Source organism: Cuculus canorus, chromosome 5 (assembly GCF_017976375.1).
Source record: "Cuculus canorus isolate bCucCan1 chromosome 5, bCucCan1.pri, whole genome shotgun sequence".
Taxonomy (NCBI): domain Eukaryota; kingdom Metazoa; phylum Chordata; class Aves; order Cuculiformes; family Cuculidae; genus Cuculus; species Cuculus canorus.
Window position 1 is genome coordinate 17,916,663 of NC_071405.1, and position 26,671 is coordinate 17,943,333.

General features: G+C 43.5%; 1 protein-coding gene across 1 annotated transcript in view; it reads right to left on the reverse strand.

The window, feature by feature from the left end:
* The window catches only part of SPTLC2 (serine palmitoyltransferase long chain base subunit 2), an 81,302-nt gene extending 65,907 nt beyond the window's left edge, over positions 1-15,395 (reverse strand). Inside the window, exons 1-2 of the mRNA XM_054068418.1 lie at positions 15,212-15,395; positions 3,395-3,589 (exon numbers count right to left, since the gene is read on the reverse strand). Of these exons, the coding sequence (XP_053924393.1) occupies positions 3,395-3,589; positions 15,212-15,325 (309 nt within the window). The 5' untranslated portion in view covers positions 15,326-15,395. The remainder of the gene's footprint in view (positions 1-3,394; positions 3,590-15,211) is intronic.
* Between the last annotated feature and the right edge of the window lie 11,276 nt (positions 15,396-26,671).

Here is a 26,671-nt window from a genome sequence, read left to right on the forward strand (position 1 = left end):
CATGCTTAAAATAAACTACTAATGCTTCTGAAAGGATGTGCTACACAACACTGATTTCCAAGAAAAGCTCAGCTGGACGTATTTTAAACTAAGCCAAACCTCATCAGACCATTTCCTGGAAATCAGTACTAGCAAAGCCAGTTCCTTTTCAACTTTTTGAGTTCCAGCATTGAGTTAATATTCCATTTTACCGTAATCATTAATTTCAACGCAAGACTCTAATAAATTCCAAGATTTACCCATGATCAGGGACAGTCCCAATATAGAGCTGTTGGGAAGCCTGCTCTTTAAATTAGTTTGGAAGCTTTTGTTTTCTAGTTCTGACGCACAGACTAAGATTACAACACGAAGTGGCAATTTAAGGAAGAATTTGCTCTACTGAAATAAGTTGCTTCAAAAATACACAAAAGAATGAAGGCGATTTTTTTCCATATTTGTTTTTAACACTACATTTTGGATCTAAGTTTATGTTACGCTTTTAGCTGTGATCACCTTCATAGACAAACCACAGAAAAACCACATACTTCAGTTCCATGACTTTCAGGACATGTTCATTCAGCCCTGTACGAAATATTTCCTCACACTACAGAATTTTGTTTTTCTCACAAAGCAGGTTGTCACACACTGTTCAGCTACACAGCTACTCCCGCAGCCTTTGCTTTGAGCTTTTCACTTACGCAATTACTAACAATTTCAAAAAGCTAAAACTAACCCTCTTGCTTGATAATTAAGAAAATCATAATCATCTAGCTGCCACTTTACATTTTAAATAATAAAAATATTACTTTTACACAGAGGTTTCAAATCTGCCAGAAACTACCCCAGGGCAACTGCAGGGCTCTTGTGATTTCCATGTATTAATAAAAAAAAAAGTGTGTGTTTCAAGCCTTTTCCACACACTGGTATCTGCATATACCTTACCAAAAGATGATTCGGCTGTCAGCCAGCAGCTTGAGAGATTCAAATATTTGAAAATCATGAGAAACTGTTTCAAAACAAGTAATTGAGCACCACCCAGAGCCAAAAAAAAAAAAACCTGGCTCCCACATTGGATACGCTGCAACATGCTCTCAATCCATTTGCAGGCAAACAAAGCTTAAAGCAAAGTGTGAGGATAAGTACTGTATGTTCCAGACCTCACATGATCCCACCTCTATTTGTCTGATATCGGAAACAGCTATTTCAACCTAAGCACTAGAAACGTGATTTGAGGAAGTACAATTTCTTCAACACCAAAACTTTTTTAAACAGGATTTCCTATTTTTCATTCTTATGCAATTCAATGGCACTTCTTACTACTTCCATCCACACATGCTACGTACAAACCAAAACCAGAACATATGCATCCTATGCCTGCAAGTCATGACCAACGCACAAACTCAAAGGATTCCAAGTCACCTGTCCAGGAGGTACACTACTTAATCAAACGTCTTTCAGTGTAAGATGCAATGCTAAGTTAAATTATACAAAATTTCAAGGCTAAGATTTTTAGAACTAGCATAATTGGTTGCTCATGAACTCGGTGCTTCAGCGCCTTCTGCGACAATCTTTACAGAGAGCCCAGTATCAATACTGTATTCCCAAATTAGACCTACTGCCTGAGGTCTTCCAGAGTCATAACTGCTTCCACAGATAAGAACTACCGTAAGCAGCCTTGCACCTCACATACTGGTGACAGAACAAGAGTTTCACAAAGTTTGTGCAGCAGTAACACAAGAACTGCAGTAAAGAGTAACTGCACCAACACTTCAGTTACCCTTTATTATCCTCAAGTAACATGAGCACAAACTAGTATTTAAACTTGTATTCTAAGGTCCTGGTAGATTTCTGCAACTGTTTCCCTGTTGTCTTCTGTATCAATTTCTAGTTTATACAGAGAAAAATACAAAGATGTCATGTTGTCAGGTGACACAAACCAGAGCAGCTCAAATGAAATTTGATGCGTTCATTTGTCGAGTTGAGATTTAGCCAGCAATCCTTATTTGGATGTTATAACTGTTAAAAGGGATTCAAGATTTTTACTTCTAGATTCCAGAGCTGAGTTTTGGAAATAGTGTAAATTTAAACTCCTGTACTTTTAACCAATATGAAATACCTATTCCTCATTAAACTTCTAAAAGAACGTTTCTGTTTTGGAATTGAGCACTTCACTATTAAATCAGCTTAATTCTACCTCATGATGCTCACACAAAGAGCTACTGTGAAGCAAATTTAGACATTGGTTACTTTACTGCATCTCAGCTAATCTACCTTAAGATGACACGTACTTTACTTCAGTGCTGCCTCCTAAAAAAGCCTCCAAATAAGCTTTCCCTTTTTTTCTTCCCCCACTCAACCCCTCTCCTTCCCACCCTTGATTAATTTTTTGTATTAGTGAGATCTCCTTCCCACCCCAAGTATTTTCTGCTAGGCAACTGCTTATGTGGCAGCCAGAGAACCAGAAATCAGCAACTGGAAAACAAACTCCCTTAACGTTTTATAAGCCAGACTGACTCCCCAAAGCACTTGAGAAAAACAACCTCAAACAGCAAGAGTAAGCCAATTCACTCCACATTTGGAGCACACCTCATTGGTATTCACACTGTGCTAAAAGGGCTCACGCTACGAATTAGAAGGAAACAGCCTTCAAACTGCAAGTTTAAACAGTAGTTTTCTTAACAGTAATTAATTCCTGTGAGGAATAAAGGCTTCTGAAAATGTTCTACAACTACTCAAAATCAGGATTATCTATTCCAGAGTAACTGTTGAAGAAAGCAAGATTTTTTCATCTGGCACCATAAGCTTTTATGAATAGGACTTATTATGAATTCATTCTTTTTAAATACTATCAGCCAGGCAGGAGTCAATACCTCAGATTACTCACCAGCTAACCTTATAGTGTTCCGGACTCCAGATGAATTTGAAGTCATCCAGCTTATGCTCTGGTTCTCATTCACAAGCTTTTATTTGCAACTGCTTAGGCTAAAAAGAATTAATAGCATTCCAAATCAAAACACAGCCACCAGAGCAGCATCGGTTTGCTGTCAGACTCAAACCAGATCCTTTGATAAGCATTTCTTTAGCTGCTGATTGTGGCATATGCAGTCTCTTTCCCCAAAACTCTTGTTTCTGCAGCTGAGGCATCTCTCAGCATGTTAATATAACTGTTGATGCAGCTTTGCAGTGGACCAGATGAGAGAACTGCTCCACCAAAAAAATAGCCCAACCAAAAGAAACATCATTTTGTTTAATGACACAGCAGTACTAGCATAATATCTGGGGCATTAGACAGGAAGAAGACAGGCAAAGATAAGGATAGAAGACAAGGAAAATAGCAGAAAACTTTGAAAAGACATGCTCAAGCTATAGCCTCAGCCACATCATCTCCCGCTGATGAGTACTTCCCAGTGGTTACCTTTTGTTCTTCTCTTTCTGTTGCATTTTGACACTTCTCAATCTTCCACTGCCGCATGAAATCTCGCAAATATCCAAAAAGAGTGAGAACACCATAGCCTACATAGGTCAGCACAGCAACGAGCATTGGCGTTTCCTCAAAAGCTTCATTGAAAGGCCTTTTGTATAATCCTCCATTGTGCACAATATGATTTATCTACAGTAAAAAATTAAAAAAGGTAGTTGTGAGATATTAATTTAAAAAACAATAAGCATTTTGGAGTAATCCCTGGCCCTCTGATCAGCTGTAAACTCTGCATTCCCACTGTCCAGCTCAGAGTAGTTCCAGCTAGGTTGAGTCATTACTGACAAATACTGTCCGTCCCCACAGGTGAGGTTGCTAAGTTGTTAACATAACTAAAGTCACAGTTACCAATTTAATACAGTTTAATCTACATCTCGTTACAGTTCTTTAGCTTGTGAAGCTACAAGGAGAACACTGTTAACATCCAGCCCAACCAAAATAAAAAACAACACAAAAAAAACCCCTGCTTCCCCTGTCCACCAAGAATTAGGTAGGGACAAATAGCACAGCGAGGCTTCCCAGGCTCACTACAGGGAAACCAAAACAGAAATGAATACTTTTACTAAGCTAAACAATATGTTCTCAGGATTATGAGAACTGGAAAATCTAAAACCAGACATGACTTCAGAGGCCTGTATTACTGTAACAGAACAAGCATAATCTATGTGTCTCCACAGCTGTTAGTCTAAAGATGCTGACATAAACACTGTAGTCATCCATGAGGTGGACATGACACCACAGACAAAAAAAGTCACTGCATACACAGTCTCAATTTTGCATATATGTCAGCATACAGAACAAAGCAAGGCTTTCTGTGCAAAATCAACACTAAAAGTCATCTTGCTACTTACACACCATCTCCTAAAGATAAAAGCTTGACTAGTTGTATAATACATGTGCACGTCCATCTCAAGTGCAATTACTGTAATACATAATATTTGTGACTATTACAGAAAAGCTTCACAGCTACAAGGAGTCACTCAACACTAGCAACGGGGGAAAAAAACATCATGGTTTTAACTAGACTGCTTGTTCAAAGAATTAAATTAAATATTAGATCTCAAAAGTCAATGTATTAAAACACCAAAACTCAGCTATTAGATGCAAATTGCTCTCTGAATTCCTAAACATTATAGAATAGTTACCCTATAATAGAAAAGCAACGTGTGCAAGAACACCCTCCAAGACATAAATCCTCTATCTGTAGCATCAAAGGTGACAAGTCTTATTCCTTGCAGAAAAGACTCATGTTTGCCAATACCCTTGGTCTCAGGAAAATTACAGCCCATTAGGCAATCTTAACAGATTAAGAATGGCATACAAATCTAACTCCCTGGTATGAAAATATATTATGGAGGATGTTGCCGGATGTGCACAGCAGCAGCTGAGGACCAGAAGAAACCAAGACAATACATTTCAATAAATATCTATATTAATAATAACACCACACTGAAGAGAGGGCTATGACAAGGATGTTGCTCCAATTTCACTGGACTGTATTCAAACTGCGTCTCCTGCCTTTTGCTAACAAAACCATCCAAAAAGCCACAGAGCGAAACACAGTTTCAACCAGAGTAATTCCTCAGTTTGGTAACTGTAGTTGTGGAGGCTTCAACTGCTGCAAGTGTGCAAACAGAACAGCAGAGACAGCAGGAATCTCTGCTTTAGCAGCAGCAGCACATATGCCAGATGCAAATGCATAACCTGCAGCGCTTTGAGGCCATGTCTAATACTGAGGTTGTTTTAAAAACATAGTGCCTACAGTGGTGGCTTAAGTTAGAAAATTACTATGCTTTGGAACAAGTGTAGGAACACTTGCTCACCATTTCCAGCTCAGATGATGGCAATTTAAAGGTTTAGCAAAGGCCACAGGACCATACAGTGTTTTCTTCAGGAATGGGGCCAGCCAAAGGAACCACCCCTGCCCCGCTTACTCCACTGTGAGCCATCTGCATCACACTCTGGCTTGCACAACTAAGGCTAATTTGATTTTCAGCACAGATAGCCTCCAACACTGATCCAGGTTTGGAAATATAATGGTTTGTAGAAGGTTATTTATTAGACTCTAACAGCTTTACAGCACTGCTCCACAAACACATCAGATAGATCTCAGCAAAAAAGAAACAGCAGCTGTTGGGAGAATGGAGGCGCAGCAGTACCACCACAATCAACCGACTCAGTGAGCCAAGGCCGCAGAGGAGAGCATTCCCTTCTCTTAGCTATTACTCTCGAGATTGCTTAACTACGTCAATATGGCTCCAATTCATGAAACCACAGATATTACTGCATCCAGTTCCGAGAAAGATCAGGCGCCAAAATTCCAATTACTACAATTTCACAGCTTCAAGTTGGAATTTTGTATCCTCACTCTGACAGACCAGCCTGTGAACAGCAGCTATCCAGAAACACAAGACACACTGGCTACCTGTGACTGTCTACCAGTAGCTGATTTCTGAATAAGTAGACAGAAAACTGGTAGTGACTACTTTGCAAATTACCTACCATCTAATAAATATCACATCAACACGATCAAAGTCTTTCCTGGGTAACTAGAAGAGATGAAAGGCTACATCCTCAGATCCATACTCTTAGGTGATCTAGCACAAAAAACAGCTACTGAAAAACAAACAAACCCATATACAAAGTTAATCAGAAGAAAAGCATACCAATTTTTTTCTCCGGGTTTTTAGAGGTGCCTCTGCCTGTGACAAACACTAAAACTAAACAAGTTATTCCATGCGGTCAAAGAAAACATTTCACCAAGAAAGCCCCTCTTCAGAATACCTGTATCAATTCAATGCATACCCCAATTAATTTCACCTCCCAATGTTCTACCAGCATGCTAATACAGCCTTACACTCTTACGTCAGCTACCACAAGCTGAGAAGCTTCTATGCTATCCTATCGCAATTCAATATTAAAGAAATGCTCTGAATGCAATTCCACAGACTTTTTATGAAGCATACTATGACTATAAATGCACTCTAGAATTGCCTATAGAAGAGACATTTGTAGCCAAATTTTACATACAAGCCTATTCTTTTTCCCAAGAATGCCTTCTGAATCTGTACATTAGCCTTCAAATGAAGCCTGCTGCCAAAGAGCAGCAATTTCAGTTCCGGAGACCAAGAAGATACACAGCTTGGTGATTCATTTCCTTTTCTGGGGGTGAAGGGGAGGGTGTAACATTAAGACTTTTATTATTTCAACAAGTCTTACTACAACAAAGCAAGCCATGATCTTTGAACTACAATATACTGTGTATCTAAGTGGAGACTACAAAGGAAATGCAGGGTTCACCTAAGCACGTAGTTCAAAAAAAGCAGGTGGATGCTCACCTACATCTCTCTTCCCTGTACTGCCCAGACTGTGCGTATGCAGAAGCACACCATTACATTAAGGAACTCAACAGCAGGAGGAAAGTCAGAGCGCACCACCCAGCTGGTCACTGAAGGCAGCAGAGAGATGGCATTCTGAATTGGCCACAGGTAATGCCTGTGTTGGGCCAAGCTCTTGGTGAAACAAATCCCATAAAACAGTATTGCAACAATTCCTGGGCAGCAACATCCTACAGGTATAGCTAGAAAGGACTGCACTGGTCTATGTAGAACACATAGGGACTCCAGTTAGAAGTGTCTCCCAAATCCCATAGCAAACAGTTCCAATTCACAACATATTACATTACAAAACTGACTTTGGATTTAAATCATCCTGCAAATTAGGAACACTAAGAAGCATGATAGCACGTGTAGTACAGACAGAGCATGAGATTATAGATATACAAATATGCAGCACAAGCACACCCAGCCTGATGTTTTTGCCCAGCCACCACACAAAGTTATGCTTTAAAGACTATGTTGGCCTTCAAACAGCATTAGGTATTGCAGTGCCTTAAGGTCAGCTACCATTAGAATGAGACTCAAGCTCCATAAAGAGAAAAGGCATTATCTTGAGTTATTTGAATTCTTTAATGACATACACGGAAAACACTTTGTGCAATACCCCTTTTGCCATTACCTTAGCATGATTACAGGTCATCTGGCATTAGGCACAGAATAGTGTCAACTACACAAAAATAGTTTTCATTTAAGCCACCTACTGAGCATAAATTCATACCAGAATGTATCAAATCATATGCTTCATTGATTATAGCCTCCCGTAGCCTACTAGATGTGAACATAACTCCTTTATCAGAGCATTAAAAAAATTGCAGTTCACAACCAGTAGTTAACAGCAAACCTGCTTCCCCAAGTACCCTTCACCATTTTCCTTTTCCTAAATCAGGACAGTAGGATCTCTAGAGAAGAGCCACTGTACCTTACCCTGTCCTGAATTTACAAAGAAGGTAAAGTGATATTGGCAAACAGGTACAGATTTTAGTGTTATATTATGTTTCCACTGCTAGCACCCAAAACAGGTCACATATGAGACTGGCATTATTCCAAATCCCATTTTCTTTTCATTAAAACCTTATTTCTCAAAACCTATAGGGAAAAGGGTTTTGAGTATAGTTGCTATACCTGTGTCAGCAGCTAGTTTGGCCAACAACCCTCCTAAACAAAGCCCGCGCGGTAGAAATTGGTACATACAAAGAAGTGCACAAGAAGCTTAACACTGTCAAACTGAAGGGTACCATGCCCAACTTTCAAAGCATTAGAAAAGTAGTTCTGTGAGAACACAAAAGCTGTGCTTAAACATAGGAACAATTGCAGAAACCACTGCAGACAACACACAGGATTTATCACAGGAATCTGGATACACACCTTGCATGGCAGGCACATAGTTTAGGGAGAGAAGATGCTGCAAGTGCAACACACACAGGACACAGCAAGAATGAAGTACGTGATAACTTGTTATGATTTTACTCCAGGAAAAGCCTAACACTGTGCTGAAGAAGCTGTTTCATTTCATCATGCCAGGAAGAACAAAGTCAGATGAATCTGGCAGTCTATATGTAAGCACCTTAAAAGTATTATTTATGCTATTTATTAAAATTTAGTAGCTTCTCATTGCCACATACCACACACACTGCAGAAATTTTACGAGCAGCTTCATAGCTTCTTTTTTTTAGAAACATGGTGTGGAAGACTGCTTCCATGGGTTGCTTGCATTTTTGTTATTATTCCACCAATTGTAGGGAATAAAATGGAAAGATACAGGATGCACCTCTGTTCTAGGATGTGCCTCCACGCTCAAAAGTGGTCATGTTTATTATAAAGGAACAAGGGAATCGGCACTCCAGAAACTACAGCAGTAAGCGAGAATCCCACAAAGGCAGCTGATCTAAGCTGTTGGAGCATTCTGTGGTAATTTTACTGTCACTTCTAGTCCTCTTCCTTGCACTGGTTTGTTTTTAGACTTCATACCTCAGACTCTGGCATGGGTAAAAAGACCAAATATTTGCCACCAAAATTAGAATGAACTGTTTTGAACCCAATTTTAGGCTTTCCAAAAAAAATCAGAGGAGGGAAACTTGTTTTACAAAACAGCCTTTAACACTCCAGTGTATTCTCAACTAAATATTTGTTATTATTGGCAAGTGGTATAAAATATTTTTATGTGCAACTAGTTATTACCCAAAAATTCGGCATTCTTTTGTTAATATGAACTTGACACACATATAAAAACAGTGTAAATCTTCATAATGTTTAAGTGTGGTTTGCAGGTTTTTTCCCCTACTACCAAGTGCATGATGCAATTAAGTTTGGGATTTTTTGCTTGCTATGTATGGCTGACAATTTGAATCTTATCAAGAACACACTTTTTTCTGACAGTTTATTTTACGTTACCTTAAACCTAATATGTTACTTTACCTACTGTGTTCAGTAGATTTTGCGTGTACAGCCTTTTTAAAAAGAATTCCTTAACTGCACACTTAATTACTAAATGTGTTTTACAATAAAGATTTCCAAATACAGCACAAGCCTGTAGTGGCTCACTAAGAGGTCAAGCTCTAGGCTCTCTGATAGCACTCCTAATGTACTTCAGAATTCGGTCTCACTTACTTTTACAAACATTAAACCCCATTATCTTCTCTCAGCTCTTGCTTTCTCAGCTGTAAGTATTCTTCAAGACTATACTTAATTAAAAATGGCTCTTTTTCAAGGAGTGATTTCTTAACGAAGCCAAAAAAAAAAGTTGGAAACCTCACTGAAACTGGGCCAATGTTTTATATTCTCCCTAGGGAAACTAGAGTCAATAGACAATTAAGATACAGCTTTTTTTCTAACAAATTGAAATAATGACATTTAGGACAACAACATTTCTGCTGAACAATTAAGAGAGGAAAATACAACATGACATACCACACAAGTAGTTACAATAACAAAAAATGAACTTGGATATATTTGTAACAATTTATTATAGCATTTAAGGCATATCATCAACTAAATAGGAAATGGCAGTCCAAATATAACTGAAAGATTTTAACACTTTATCCAAACTAACTCCTTGGTAATACATTCAAAACTAAGAGAACCCATTCACATCAACAGCTGCCCTGGATGTTTGCTTTCATACCAATACAGATACACAAGTTCTCAACCAGTAGAGCACTGGCAGTACATCTATCAGTTTAATACGATGACCTCAGAAATTCATTCAGCCAGATAAAAAGATGTGTAGCTATTCTTTACATATAGTCTTTTATAATTAAGTTTGGTATTAGAAAAGTATCCTCATACACAGGTATGCTTTTTCAGAAATAGAATTCTGTCAATTAAAACATCTGAAGGAAATTACAGCCTTTTCTAGGTCAGCCAATTTTCTACTCCAGTTTTATGTTACTGACACAATAAATGCAGTCAATCAAAAAGGCAAGCAAGAGGCAAAAAGTAATAATTTCTTCCCTTGCATCTGATGCAAGCCTCAGAGTACCTGCTACAAGCCCTAAGGTGTGCATTTTTACAGGGGTTCAAGGATTAAATGCTATGTCTAGACCTGGGCCAACTCTCCTGCAATCCTTAAGTTAATCTCTGTAACCATGGAATAGCCAAGGTTGGAAGGGACCTCCAGTAGTCATTATGCCCGAGCCCCAGCTCAAAGCAGGTTTAATTACAGCAGGTTGCTAAGGGCCATGTCCAACCTAGTCTTGAATACCTCCAAAGATGGAGGTTCCACAACCTCCCTGAGCAACTTCTTCCAGTATTTTACCACCCTCATGGGAAAATTATTTTCTCTGTGTGTAATCAAAATTTCCCATTCTCACAAATTACATCCCCTGTCTCTCATCCTATTGTCACACACTTCTAAGAGTCTGGCTCCATCTTCTCTATATCATCCAGCCAGCTAATTGAGCCTTTTCCTCTTAAGGTTGAGCAAAACCAGCTTGCTCAGCCTCACCTCATTCTTTATGTGCTCCAGCCTCTTACACTTCCTAAGGACCCTCCACTGGAATCACAGATTCACGTGGCTACGTCAGCATTGTTCTGGGGAGCTCAAAACTGGACACAGTACTGAAGATGTAGTCTCACAAATACTGAGTATAGGAGAACAATCACTTCCTTGTGAAGAAGTTTGTGAGATTTATTTCTTTATGGTATTTTTTTATCTAGAAATATTTGTGTTCTAAGTTTGCATACAGATGTGGAAAAACCCCACAATTCTGTACTCAAAATCACTTTTATACCAGTGGATAAGGCAGTTATTTAACATCTTTATCTTGTCCTAACCTTCATACAAAACAAGGATTTATTCATATTGCTGCTACCACTAACTCACTGCAAAAAGAAAAACTTTCAGTATTTGTTACGCTCGTCTTCATAAGTGTGCTCTCCTAAAGACGTTAAACTAGCCTGAATTCCAGAAAAAGCAGTGATAAAAACAAGATGATGCCCGCTACTCCCTTGCAGCCTAAAGCATGTCAGCAGATGAGCCTACAAGCAGTATTACTGCTCCCTCTAAAAAAAAAAAAAAAATGCCAATCACAGGACCACACAAGCTGTTTTGAGCACACCAAAGCTTTCAGAAATAAGAATAAATATCTACGCTTTCCATTTGAACAGCTGTAAGAATTCAGGAGATGTGACAGTCTTAAAGGAATGCAAAACCCTCAGTTCTCTCACTCTTTTCAATCAAACTATTCCTTGTCTTCCTGAGGAAGTAGTATGAGACCTTGTTTACAAAAGCATGTATGCAACCAGCTATCTGGAGATTGCTATAGTAAGGCATTTGAAAACCTTCTAGAAACATACAGGAAATTAAAATTTGTTTTGCTTACATCATTCCAGCTCCTCTCTAACTAACTTGGGGATACCATGCACAACAGAAATTAAGAACTTGGTATCTAAAACTTATATTTCAATTTTTTTTTAGTTTGATATTTCTCCTTCAACTTCTAGAAGCACAACAGAATCATTCTAAGGCAAGAGGTTCAATTAAGGATTCCAAGAAAACACATTACCGAAAGTCTGTTCACAATAATAGGTAGATGCCAATAAGTTATCATGGAAAATACGGGCACCTTGTCACATCAAATATGTCCCAATCGCCCTATTTTACACAAGAAATTTTTTTTCAGATTAAGTATTAGAAAACCATTATCTGTTTGCTTCAGAGCAAAACACTCCAAGAGAGAAATACATTCCAGTATAAAATTGCAGAAAGGAAGAAAAAGCAATTTTCTCTGCACTCTTTATTATTCCCACAAGTGTCTTGATAGATCTTAAACACCATTTTTCTACTGAACTCACTTAACACTCTCTCCAACAGACCAGAAAGACATAAAAAGCAGAATCACTCAAAACCTGAAGAGGCAACTTCACCGTTCTTTTATTTACACTTGCTTTCTTTCTCCTGGCTGTGTTCATGCCACGACAATACTCTTCGAGACATCAGGCTTTCATTTTGCATAGTACAGTATTACACTGAAGCATTAAATGAGTTTTGAACCCATCCATACATTACCATTCTTCCTACCATGCACACTCCCTTACCGGTATAGAGTCAGAAATAAGCAAGTTACTTTTCTCCAATACACGACCAATTTTTAATTGCTAAATGGCTTTTGAACCTCTTTTAAATAAGATGCTTATAACAAGATTGCTGCATTCACTAAACTTGAATTTCTAAACAGATCAACTAGCTTGAACACAGGACTTCCCAGGAAAGCAAAAGGAAGAGCTGCTATTTATCTTAGTATTTCAACAAACTGTTTTTTAATATGCTGAAATCCTAACTTCAAACTACGACTTTCCTAGCCACTCATAATATTTCATTAAGCTCCAAGGTAGCCAAAGTCAATGACAGCACAGTTGTAGGGACAGCAAATTGCCTTCTCCTCTTAACAAATAGAAGGATTAACAGTTCAGATCCCAGCAAGAGACAAAGTAACACAAACTATTTAAAAATTGAGGTGAACAATTTAACCATCTTCTGCTCATGCTGGAATAATTGTGAAGAGCCCACTCTCCATTAAATACCAGTCTCTCTCAGTGGAAGGAGTTCAGAGGAAAGCCTGAAGTCTGTGTCATAAGAATAACACCCTTAAATAAAAATATTTTAGGGTAAAAAACCAAACAACAAACCCAAAACAAACAAAAAAACCCCAAACAAAAATACCCCAAACTTACTCAGGTAACCACAGCAGAGATGTCCTAGGTCAGGGCAAGCTTTTTTTTCCTTTTTTTTTTTTTTTTTACATCATTCAAAAAATCACTAGAGCTGTAAAGCTTTCCTGCACTATCAAGCCCTAGAGACAGGCAGGGTGATTTACTACCCTGTCTCTAAGCTCTCCATTCACAAGCTCCAGGCTTTTCCAGATAAACTTTCAGTGACTGTTACACTTCTTTATACCAATGGCTTTTCTTCTCCCTCCTCTTCCCATCAATATACTCATTTTATCTAGAAGTCTTCTTGCTTCTTACTTCTCATAAGGATCCCATTACAGGATTTCTTGCAAAAATACCTGCTTTTTTCCCACCCTCATCCTTACTTTTCCGGGTTTTTTTTTCTGCTAAACAGAAATTGCACTCTAACAGATCTCTTCACTTGCAGATTCTCAAGTGTTGCATGTGGTATGTACATAGTATAGATATGTACACACACATGAATATAGTCAATGCACAGTAAGCATTAACATGTTTCCCTTTTCCTACTTACAGGCCCAACAATCAAAATTCAAAAGCCAAAAGGCCAATCAAGTAACCAGGGGAAAGCTATAGGTGGCTAGTACCCCTAAAAAGATACTTCTTCAAGTCAGGTTGTAACATTTAGACTCTTATTTTGAAAGTCAGCAATCAGTCCCACATTATGGAAAAAAAAAAATGCAAGACTCCTATTTAGAAGACCAGCAAGCAACTGCCAGAAAGGTATAAAACCTTCTTGTGCACTTCTTGCATCCACTGACAATGCCACTACACTTTGGCTTTTTGCCACTTCTCCAATAAGCATCCTCCCCCCCCTTTAGAAATAGGTATCTCAAAAGCCTTAGGCTTCCAAGAAATATTTGGGCACATCATCAAACACAAGCTACTAAATGAACAGAATAAACCAGTATGGTTTTTATGCTTTCTCAGTTTGACATTGATGGCTTTTCCATTCACATGTTCCCATGATTTCCAGATACACGGCTGAAAAAATATCCTTGAGGAAGAAGCTTTCTTCCCCCCCTTCCCTGTTCTTCTGAAGCAAATAACTATACTCAGACTTTCTGTAAAAACAACAGAGGTGGAAAAAAACGTTCATAGAACACTCACCATCACCACGCTCGGTCTTAGCGCAAAGATTTACACACACTGTTAGCAGCTTTTGGCATTTGCAAGACAAGACCACCAGTGTAAGAGCTCCCTTAACCAGTACAAGCTAACACTGCTGCCAAATGAAGGGTACTGTACCTCCTCCTCCGTTTGTTCACTCCCAATACCTCACTACATCCCATGAAAGCACAGGGGCAAGACTATGAGCATCCATCTAGTGAAAGAAACACAGTAAGCATCCTGGGCTAAGTTAACTGAGGAAAAAGAAAAAGTTTAGTTTTACCCTGCATCAGTTCTCAGTTTGGTCCATGCTGTGACTGCACAAGCCTACACTGGAGAAACAAAAGCAGCAACAGGAGGCACAACAGTGGACGAAGGTTTTTCTCGAGCAGCTTTAGGTGTCCAAAGAAACATGACCTGTTCCACATCGCTGGGACCACTCTCATGAGAGTCACCAAAGACCTCACATCGTAAAAGTTTAGTGATCTGCAGAGAAACACCTGAAAGCCCAAAAGCACAAATACACACCAGGAAGGCAGCGAGACCAGAGGCACCACATCAACCTTTGGCCCCTCACAGAGGGAATCATAGAATCACCAGGTTGGAAAAGACGTCTTGGATCATCGAGTCCAACCATTCCTATCTGCCACTAAGCCATGTCCCTGAGCACCTCGTCTACACGTGTTTTAAACACCTCCAGGGCTGGTGACTCAACCCCCTCCCTGGGCAGCCTCTGCCAGTGCACAATGACCCTTTCCGTGAAAAATTTCTTCCTGATATCCAGCCTGAAGCTCCCCTGGTGCAGCTTGAGGCCATTCCCCCTTGTCCTGTCCCTTGTCACTCGGGAGAAGAGGCCAGCTCCCTCCTCTCCACAACCTCCTTTCAAGTAGCTGCCGAGAGCAGGAAGCCTCTGTCCAAGGCTGCTCGCCGCTCAGCCCCGCACCAACACCACGAAGGAGCCGCCTGGGTCCCCTCCGCCACAGCGCGGAGCCGCTCGGTACGGCGAGGCCCGGTGTAAAGCCCCGGTGCCCGGAGCCCCTCCGCCCGCCCCGCCGCGCACCTGAGCGTGAGCCGCGGGGAGGCCGCGCACGAGCCCATTGCGTAGGGCGCCGCGGGCGGCGCCGCAGCCGCTAGCGCGGGGGTGGGCACCGGGCGCCGCCGCGGCCCGCTCCATCCCGCCCGGCCGCGCTCGCTCCGCCAGCCGCACCGGAAGCGCCAACCGCCGCGCCCGCCAATCGCCGGCGGCTGCGTCACGGGCGGGGCGGGGAGCGAGGCGGGGGAAAGGGACCCGCCCGGTCGCAAAGCGGGACGGTGGGAAGGAGGCGGTGAAAGCGGCCCGACCGCTCGGCGGGGGCGGGAGGCGGAGGGCGCCAGTGGGCGGGCGGGGCCAATGGCGGAGCGGGGAGGGCGGGGCCAGTGGGCGCGGCTCGGGCTGGGCCGGAGCCAATTAGTGGGCGGGTCCAATGGACCCGGGGTGGGCGGGGCCAATGGCTGTAGCGCGAACGTGTCCTGCCCAGCGGCCCCTCGAGCCCGCACCGCCCCTCGCCGGGGGTTGGGGGGGGCAGTTCCTTCGCGACGCTGGGCGGTGTGAAGGGCAAAGGGGTCTCTGTCGAGTCTGGCGGGAGGACTCTCGGGGGAAGTGCGGCGGGGCTCTGTGGCGGGCGGGCTGTGCCGTAGCTGGGGCGGGTATTTCGGGCTCGGCTCCTACTGGCCGATGAAGGACTTGATAGGAAACCCCGCAGGCGAACTCTGGGCAGAGCTTAAGTCAATGGGATTTAAATTCGGGCTTAAAGACAGGTGTGGGCTTGGCTGCCTTGCCGAGCTGGTGTCCCGCAGCTGTAGGAGCCAGTCTGTTATTGCTGCCTGCGGCTGTGTTTGAAAATCATCGTGTATCTGATCAAAGATGCTCGGAGGGCTGGAGCACCTCCCGTAAGAGGACGGGCTGAGAGAGTTGGGGTGTTCAGTCTGGAGAAGAGAAGGCTCCAAGGAGACCTTATAGAGACCTTCCAGTACCTGAAGGGGCCCTATAAGAAAGCTGGGGAGGGATTTTATACAAAGGAATGTAGTGATAGGACTAGGGGAGTGGTTTTAAGCTGGAGAGGGGCACATTTAGACTAGACATAAGAAGGAAGTTCTTCATGAGAAGAGTGCTGAGGCACTGGCCCAGGCTGCCCAGGGAAGTTGTGGCTGCCCCATCCCTGGAGGTGTTCAAGACCAGGTTGGATGGGGCCTTGGGCAGCCTGATCCAGTGGAAGGTGTCCCTGCCTGTGGCAGGGGGGTTGGAACTAGATGATCATTAAGGTCCCTTCCAACACAAACCATTTTATGATTCTGTGGTTCTATGATTCTATGATTGGAGCCCCCAGTCAAGACCCTGAAGAGTCCTAATGAACTCTTGACCTCTTACTCTTGGGTGTGACCCTCTCCCTCTCATTAGCCCATCTGCTGTTGTCCTACTGCTCGGTTATACATCTCAGCCTCTTTCTGTGCTGTTCTCATGCCCATCAGCCTCTCCAGAGGACAGCTCTGTCACCCTGGGGCTGGAACAGGGATGGAATTGGAGCCCTTAGGGTAAGAGTTTAGGATTTAGCCCCTCCAGAGGAAGGGAAGGGTCTTCCTGACCATTACAGGCATCACCACTGGGAAGTATTTGTAGGTTCACTGCTGTCAGTTTCTGCAGCCTGCTTGAGGGGCTAAGGTTGACTGTGAAGAACAGAATGATGGTTAAAAGCCAAGAACAAGAGTTGTGCAAATGATTTCCATCCATTTTTGAGTCAATTCACTTCTGTCTCAGATTCCACCTCCTTGCAGAAGAAATAATGGTTATTTCTCTGGCTGTTGAGGGACTTAAGAAGCCCAGTTAATCTCTGCTTCTAGAGAAAGGCAGAGAATTACTTTTCCCAGAATCAGTGTATAAGGATTGCTGTACTCTTAAGAGTGTGCTACCAGGAAAGGCTGTAGGGGTGTGTACCTGTCCCTGTTAGCTGAAGAGAACCTGGGCTGTGGCTCAGGGTTACTATGTACAGTGGGGAGAGAACTGTGCTCACAAGGGAGCAGGCTGTCTCTTCTGCCAGATTCGTGCTAGGAATGCAGTCCTCAGCTCCTGAGGAACATGGCGAAAATCCCTACTCACATGGGTCCCCACTGACAGTCATTCTCCAGAGGTGGGATGTTCCCCTCCTCTGGAGTGGGTCTGTTGTACTGAAGATGTAGGACAGGCCTCCTTCCTGCCAGCCTGCATTCCTGCTGGATCTAATGCAGCTGTTTCTTTCATTCTAGGTACCAGAGGAGCAGGAGTCACTCAATTTACAGGAGGGCCCAGATCACGCTCGCAGAAGCCCTGAGCCTGTGGCAGATCAACTTGTATGAACTCTTCCTGTGGCTGAAGGGGTCCCAGCTGGGGAACTGGGTCATTGCTCTCCTGAGCCGGATGCACCATTCCACATACTGACAGGAACTTGTGGGAGGTGGCTGGGTGCTCCCTCCCTCCCTTCTGCTCTCCACAGCACATTTTACTTTTCGACTGTTTCTGTCTATACGTTTGATTATCAATATGGCTGGATTGGCAAACAGTTGACTGCTCCAGTGGATTCAATACATGCAGACCCTGCACTGTCTTCAAACAGAGAAGCACATCAACTCAAAGATAAAATGCAACAATCTGAAAATCAGCCAGGAGACCTGGGGCAGATTGGGGTGTGTGGGAATCCAAGCTATGTCGCTTGAGAGCTAGCCAAACAGCTGACAGACCTGGTGGCTCAGTACAGCTGGTGTTGCAGTGCTGTATTAGGTTTTGAATACTGAATCAAGGAGGAAAAGATTAAGAGTCCTGTCTTGGACTGAGTTTTCTTTTTCTTTCTTTTGATTAGGAAATGTGAAAACACACTCTGGAAACTAAAATTCTGAGAGTATAAAATATCTCTTTATTGTGGAATAAAGTCAGCAAAGCAAGGTATACAGGGCTGGGCATGTGCCTGAAGCAGGGCTGCGTCTACCCAGAGGCCTCCTCCCCTTTTTATACATTTCACGAAAATTGTTCCATTTGGGCATGAAAGCAGTGAACAATATAGCCCACCTGCCCCCCCATCAGCATATGTTGGGGTGGTCTTGCTGTGTGTCTTTCAAGAAAGGTCAGCCCAGGTGGTCCGGTGGGCAGAGGAAGGAGGGGCAGCACTGCCCCTCCGCTGAACCCCGCACCACAGACAAGCTGGGACTACCAAAGAAATAAGACATTCCACCCCATGTCTTAAATATTTGTCCAGAACTCAGGAAGGAAGGAAGGAAGGAAGGAAGGAAGGAAGGAAGGAAGGAAGGAAGGAAGGAAGGAAAAAGACAAGTTAACAAAAGACATAGCTAAAGAGACAATTTTTTAATGCTTGGCTTCCTGCCTACAGAGTGAGCAATTCATGTCACTGATCCAACACAACATTATCCCATGGAAAATCAATTAGTTTTCCTTCAAATCAGTGAACTGACTTGGTGGCTGAGGGAAGGTGTCCGTAGATTGGATGTATGGGGAAACTACCCCTTCTGTGCAGCATATTGCTCTTGCATTACAAATCTAGTGTAAATCTAGGGTGATTGGAGCACAGAGAGAACCAGCTACCTGAAACTTAGTCCAGAGAAAAAGGAAACCAGAAGGCAGCTGCCTCTCCTTTTGGCAAGAGTATTATTATTTGGATAGAAGAGAGAGAGGCTTTGCCATATAATGTGGCAGTGCAATGAAAGGGCGGAGAAATTGAAAGTAATCTTTAACTACCCATACGAGATAGTTAAGTACTTTCCCTTCAAAATGAAAGCAAGCAAAAGCCATGCTGAATTTGGAGAAAGGAAAGATATTTTAGCATGGCTTCACCAGGGGCAAGTCCTGTTTGACCAACTTGATGGCTTTCTATGGTGGGGTAACTTCAGCAGTGGACACAGGTAAACCAACGGATGTGATCTATTTAGACTTCTGTAAAGCCCTTGACACAGTCCCCCACAGTATCCTTCTCTCTAAATTGGAGAGATATGGATTTGATGGTTGGATGGTAAGGTGGATAAGAAACTGGTTGGATGGTTGTATTCAGAGAGTAGTGGTCAATGGCTCAAAGTCCAGAGGGAGATCCATGACAAGTGGCATCCCTCAGGGGTCTGTACTGGGACCAATGCTGTTCAGTATCTTTATAAATGATATTGACAGCGAGATTGAGTGCACCCTCAGCAAATTTTCGGATGACACCAAGCTGAGTGGTGTAGTTGCCACACCAGAAAGACAGGATGTCATCCAGAGGGACCTGGACAGGCTGGAGAAGTGGGCCTCTGAGAACCTCATGAGGTTCAATAAGGCCAAGTATAAGGTCCTGCACCTGGTCGGGGCAATCTCCATTTTCAGTACAGGATGGCGGATGACGTGCTTGAGAGCAGCCCTGCAGAGAAGGACTCGGGGGTGCTGGTCGATGAGAAGCTCAACATGAGCCAGCAATGTGCGCTCGCAGCTCTGAAGGCCAACCGTATTCTGGGCTGCATCAAAAGAAGTGTGGCCAGCAGGGCGAGGGAGGTGATTCTGCCCTTCTATTCCTCTCTTGTGAGACCTCATCTGGAATACTGTGTCCAGTTCTGGAATCCTCAATGTAAGAAGGATATGGAGCTGTTGGAACGGGTCCAGAGGAGGGCTACAAAGATGATCGGAGGGCTGAAGTGCCTCCCCTACAAGGACAAGCTGAGAGAGTTGGGGTTATTCTGCCTGGAGAAGAGAAGGCTCTGAGGAGATCTTATATTGACCTTCCAGTACCTGAAGGGGCCCTATAAGAAAGCTGGGGAGGGATTTAATACAAAGGAATGTAGTGATAGGACTAGGGGAATGGTTTTAAACTGGAGACAGGCACATTTAGACTGGACATTAGGAAGAATTTCTTCACCATGAGAGTGGTGAGACACTGGCACAGGTTGCCCAGGGAGGTTGTGGCTGCACCATAGCTGGAGATGTTCAAGACCAGGTTGGATGGGGCCTTGGGAAGCCTGATTTAGTGGGATGTCCCTGCCCATGGCAGGGGGGTTGGAACTAGATGATCTTTAAGTTCCCTTCAACCCTAACTATACTATGACACTATGACACTATGATACTATGATACTATGATACTATGATACTATGATACTATGATAGACGCTGTGCCCTAGAATAGAGGAAATGTGCCCCAGGATCAGGGATGGATATTTGGGCTTCCTTCAGTGGGGCAGCAGGACACTGCAGGCAGGACTGCGCACTCTGTGTGTGTTGGTCAGCATCAGCTGAACAGGGTGTGAGGCATCTGTGCCGACAGCTGTAAGATGCAACTATAGGAAATGTCAATAGTCATAGGAAAATCATATCTCCGGTGAAGGTGCTGCAGGCCTGAGTGGTTGCTGTATCAGGCATGGCCGTAAGAGGGAAGTGTGTGCTTAGGCATTCAGTGCCTTTCTCTGGGCTGGAGCAGCCCCACCTGGGCTGGCTGTGGGCTCTGGGTACCCCGTCCTGTGCAGGGCTGAAAGCAGGGCCTGTGCCTCCAGATGCAGCTGAGCTCCACCACAGCTGGGCATGCAGGTAGCGGTGATGGACACAGAGAGGAGCAGGGGAAGGGAGGCGAATTCCCATGTGCAGACGCCTGTCACTCCCTGAAGATACGGGAGGATGAGATGTGCAACCCTGACCAGTCCTGGGAGAAATGGGGCTGCCTTGTCCAGAGGTGCTGGGCAGCCAGGTGGAGTAATCTCACTTCAATTGCATCTACGTCAGATCACTGTGTTAACTGGATCACACTTGGATTAGAGCATTCGGGCTTGAGGATGTTGGGGTGCTTTTAGGAAGTATTGGGGACCTCAGGAGAAGGAGATCTGAAGTAATTGAGGTGAGCTTGAGAGATTTACAAAGATGAGGGCAGGTCCAAGAGAACTGCCAGCTCTCTGAAAGACACATTTTGCCCGAAGCAGTTCTTGGAGGCTTTTATAGCCCATGTGTGTACAGCACACAAGGTATGTAGCAGAAACAAATAGGACTTGATTGTTACCAAGCCTATTAGGCTCTGGTAGCTGTCACCCTCAGAACATGGGCCATCCCAGACTGTCTGCTTTTGGTAAGTGCTTGTTAAAATTCAATGCAGCACTAGGCAGAAGAGTACATTTGTACTGTGCAATATGGAAACTTGAGGCTCCAGCAGGTTTATACTTGCTGGCTCCCATGGGTCCCATGCCTTTTGGAAGAGCTGAAGGACGCTGATGTAACAGTGGTAGCTCAGGAGGGGTCCCCAGGCTGTATCTGGCAGTGTAAGTGTGAGCTGAGTTTTATCTGTTTGATATGGGGTGATACCTGGCTGTTGTATAACAGAGGACTTAGGGACTCGGCTCATGGTTCCCATCTCCTATGCTCCTGCTATGCTGTGAAATCAGTCACTGCTGTTCTGGGCTTGTTTTCCTGTGATCAGCATAGAACTGAGCCCTCCTGCAGGGACCCAGGGGGTGCTTTGAGGAAAAACAGAAGTGAGATTGATTTCCTCTAGGTATCTGCCCAGACGTATGAGCAGCAGGGTCTAGTCAGGAGCACCGAACGACCTGACCACTGGCTTCGCATGAGCTGGCAATGTAGAGAGGCACACGATCTTCTTATGGATTTGCTTCTCAGGGACATTTTTTCCTTAGAGGAAGAAACAGGGGAAAATGAATACAACAGAACTGAATTTATTCTTTGTTCATATCACAGCATCAAAACAAAGTGCATCCAATAATAAGCTGCACAAGAGCTGTAGGCAGGTGTTGTGGCAAGGCTGGGGGTGACAGGGTGTGTTCATCTTTTGGTGACTGGCTGAGCATATGTTGATCTTGTGCTTCTAAAGCACCTTGTATCTGTGCAGTACCATGGACTGTAAGCCCGGCTGGTTATCCGGAGGCATAGGAGGTAGGAGAGAGCTGAGGGAATGTGTATTGCTCAGCACATGCATGTTGTGCATCATAGATGGGCAGGGGTGTTGCACAGCAGGGGATGTGGTGTGTGGAGGAGGTTGTGGACGGGGGGTTGCTGTGCATTTGGATACACATGCAGGGTGCTGCCTGTGCTGTGTACAGGGCAGATGTGCCAGGAATGGCTGCGACACCAGAGGTTACTTTGCAGTTAAATGAGGCAAAGCATTACCATGGTGACTGCACTTTTCTCTCCCAGCCAGATGCTAGGCTCCCAGGCAATAATGTTTGTGTGTTGTTCTGAAAGCCCTCTCGTTTGAGAATGGGTGAGGAATGTGCTACTTGCTCTTTAGGCTGGGGAAGTGGTGAACATGGGAATATGGGGGTGATTTCTACACACTCCATCTTTCTGTAAAACGGGGGCACTGTATTAGTACCTCCAACCCTGGTGGCTAGAGCAGTGCAAAGACAGAAGGGCTGGGGTCTGAGTTACTAGGATACATTATGTTTCTAGCACTGTATGTCCACACAGTGTCTGCAGGAGCAGTGAAGTCTGAACGAGTTACCAGTTCTCAGACATCTGCTGCTCGTGTGCAGAATGCTGTCTGTCGGAAGACCTTGCACCCACACTGTGAGAGGGGTGCTCTAGGGAGCATCACAGTGAACAACTTCAACCCTAGCGTTGCCAGGAGATTGAAGCTCACCAGCCATAGGTACTGCAAGACTCCAAGGACAGACAGAAGGCAAATGTGCACCAGAACATAGTGCCTAGTGTGTTCACACTCGCTGTTAGTGCCCACATGGAGTATGTTTTCTGTTCTTCCTCAGTTGTATCAGATCATGTCCTATGCTGTAGCCACTGGCAAAGAAAGTACAGCTGCTTCTTTCAGGTACCACAGGAGCTAAGGTGCATTCCTCAGAGACCTTATTTCTTTCATCTTCAGAAACCTTACTCCTTTCACCTCCTCTCTAGGTTTAATGGTCAGTGGTCTGTGAGGCTCGATAAATCATATCTGTCCTGTGCTCTCAGTTAAAGGTTTGAGGAGATGGTTGCTTTGTGTTGTGCAGGGAATACTTAGAGGAGGAAACGCTTTATTTGAGGAGAAACACTGATGCACCCTGTGCAGACCCATATGCAAAAGCTAGAGAGAACAAACCAAGCAGATGATTGTACTGATCCTGTAGGCTGAAGTACCACAGGAGACCAGATAGGTGCTGTAGACCAGCAGGCAGGTCGTTGTGTCACTTCTGCTGCATTGGAACATTGCAGACATGCAGAACACAGCTCAAGGCAAAGGTCCTGTACTTCTCCTCAGCAATGTGCCCATTGCAGCATGTTTCCTTTGGTACTCGTCTTTTGCCTTTAAGGGTTTTTTGTTTAAAGCGCAGAAAAACATGCTAGACACTGATGAACAGGGATTGTCATCTTGCAGAGAGCTGGCAAAGGAACAAATAGCTGCCCTCCAATGGAGGTGAAGCAATCTCTCCACACAGCAGTGGTTTACTAATTTGCATGGTCATGAGGTCTCATTGGAAAGATATTTTTAAATGAAAAAGCAAGGAAATGAGGCAAAACAGATGTGAGCATATTCCAGGAGACACTTAAAAGCTAAATTTTTCATAGTGAAAACCTATAATAGATCAGTCTGTGTGCTATGAACATCTCATCACAAAACTATATCACGGGAGGCTTCTGCTATCTATTGTTGTCTGAGCACTGACCTTGGCTATTAGATCTCAATTAAGCAAGTAAGTGACTAATGTTTCTCCCTCTCCTACTTTTCTGCTGCAGAAAATAATATTCAATGACTCAAACACTAAGTACCTGCACACTTACTCTCCAGATGGGAGCCTATTGTTTCGCTGTAGATTCTCTATCACCTAAACAAACAACATTTCTTGTGTGAATTCCAGGGAAAGGAAGTATTAAAGATCTGTGGAGCCAGGGACTGCAGCCTTCAGCAGCCTCTGGTGCTCCAGAGCAGTGTTCAGTGATGCTTGCAGCTACAGAGGAGGGGTGAGTAGGCCACAGGCATCAGAAAGTGCATGCCATATCTTCTTTATGCTTGCTCACTTGGAATCCTTCTTTCCTTTAATTTTCCCCCGTTATTTTGTCCTAGGAGAAGGGAAGAGCTGGTAGATTAGGCAAGGGAATAATAAGACTGTGCAAGACTTGCTTTGCTGCATAAGACCCCTGTGCCAGCCAGGAGATGTCTGCAGACTGGTTCCATTTTCAGCCCAGGTAAATGCTGAAGTAACAAAACAGTGTGCCAAACTCCTATCTCTCCTGGAGCATAATCACAGCACTAGGCTAGGAAGGGCTTGCAGGAGACCATGTCCCTACACTGTGTTTGACATCTAGCAGCAGCTGTCAATGGCGGGAGGAGCCACGGAATCTGTTGATGGTTTGCTCCTGCTGTTGACAAGTGAGGACAGGGCATTAGGAGGGGATGAAGAATTCTCTCTGCCAGCTAATTACCCCAAAGCTGGGATTTAGGCAGGGAACAGGCAGGAAACAGGTGACATGGCAGCATCTCAGCTACAAAGATGGAGGAGGTGGCAGGGAAAGGACAGATTTTTGTTGCATTTGTTCTAGCACAGCTTGGAGGGAAGAGTGAAGGAGTGGGGGGGGGAATGGTTTGTGGTCAAGGACAGTCTATCTCCTACAAACCGCCAGCCCATTGAGGAGAAAGAGACACCACTTTGTCACCAGCATTGTAATGAGAAGTGGATGGAGCAATGTCAGTGTGAAGAACAGAAGACAGGTCTGCTGCATGATGGAACAAAATGCTTTGAGTGGGCCTATGGCATGTTTTCAGCTCTCTGGGCTGAAAAGGGGATTAATTGTGTGCTTTCAGCTGGGATTAGAATGGCTACAGATTGTCTGCAGCAGTGTGGCTAGAATCTTCCTGAGCCCCTATCACAGACACATGACAATCAGCACTTTTGCAAAATTGTGTTTCATCATAGCAATGAGAACAAGCTGAAAAACTCAAACCAGTCATTACAAGATTGGTGCTGTTCTCTGACAGTCTTTCCAGGTGCTGGCTATATTTGACCAAAGGTCAGAGCAACATCTGACTCCAGAGGAACACTTTCTGAAAAGCCAAGGGGGAAAAGGTCGATGTATATGAAAGTGTGTTGACTGGAATGGCAGAGAACTGTATTTAAGCTTGATCTCAGCCACCGAAACAAGATAAGACAACACCAGATCCATTCTCTCTGTTCTAGAAAAGATGGGACATGCTATGCAACAACTCAGAGTGAGAAGGATGTTGTATCTTGGTGCTTGTCACATATTCAGTGTGTTTGTTCTCTTTTCTCTGCCTGCCTTGGCTGTGAGCAGTGACACTTTTTCTTTGTCCTTGAAAGAAACTATTTCCAAATGCTTTTTTGTTACCATTACTGCTAAGAATTGTTCAATGCTCCACTCAGGTTTACTTTCATTTGGTTCCGTCCCATGATTGCAAACTCCACAATCTCAGAATTTGTCTAAGGAGGCCTTAGACAAACTCTTATGAACCAATGGGTCTTTCCAAAATTTACATTCTGTCTGGAAACAAAGCTAACTCCGAGTCTTCAGCAACAACCAACACCTGTGCCTGGACTGATTGTTTTTGAGCAAGAACAGCGCTCTGAAAGATGAGTCTTTTTTCCAGGCTGTGTGCTCTCTTTTGGCTCCTCCATCATTTCAAAATCAATAGCTGTCTCTGATTGCCCCCTCCCCGCCAGACCCTGCTCTTTGCTACTTCATTTTGGTTTTAATTTGCCACAGCACAATTGCAGTCATTTTTCCCCTATCCTAATTAAGAAACCTATCCATTAAGGAGAAAGAAAACAAACCCAAAACCTTCTTATCTAACCCCTTAGCACAGAACAGAGACAGAAATGATTGGTGAGATGATCACCTCTAGAAAGCCAAGGCCTTTATTGATTCTTCTGGCCTTCCTCGGTAAATACAGAATGAGTTTTAAATTCTCCTTAGCAGGAAGCTAAAAACTAATGTAAAGCACTGACTTTCTAACATCAGAGAAGAAAGAGGCAGTATGTCTTCTAGGCTGACTCCCTTTTTACTCTCTATACATAATTTCAACAAGAATATTTGAAGAATGAGTCATTGTACATCATAGAATCATAGAACTATTTAGTTTGGAAAAGACCTTTAAGGTCAAGTCCAACCATAAACCTAACACAGTCCACCACTAGACCATGTCCCTAGGGCCCACATCTGCACCTAAGTGTGAGTGTCACCTCACCTTGCATACAAGAAGGCTGGGGAGAAACTTTTTATAAAGGTATGTAGTGATAGGAGTAAGGACCATTCTGGCTTCCTAAGAGAATGAAGATTAAGTTCTCATGGTTTGTGCATGTGTTAAACTCCCTGTGTCCCCACATTCCTGTTCAGTAACTTAGAAACCTGTTTGATAGATGGCATAAATTTCACAGCTGATTAAGTTCCTGCAGGTTTAGTAGGTAGCCAGTTAAAGGAGAGGGACTTTACAAATACCCTGATTCAGGAAAAGGATGCGCTTTACGTCTATTAAACACTGGAGAGATCATGTGGGAAAAATGCTCAGCTGGAAGAAAATGCTTCAGTGAGAGCTCACAA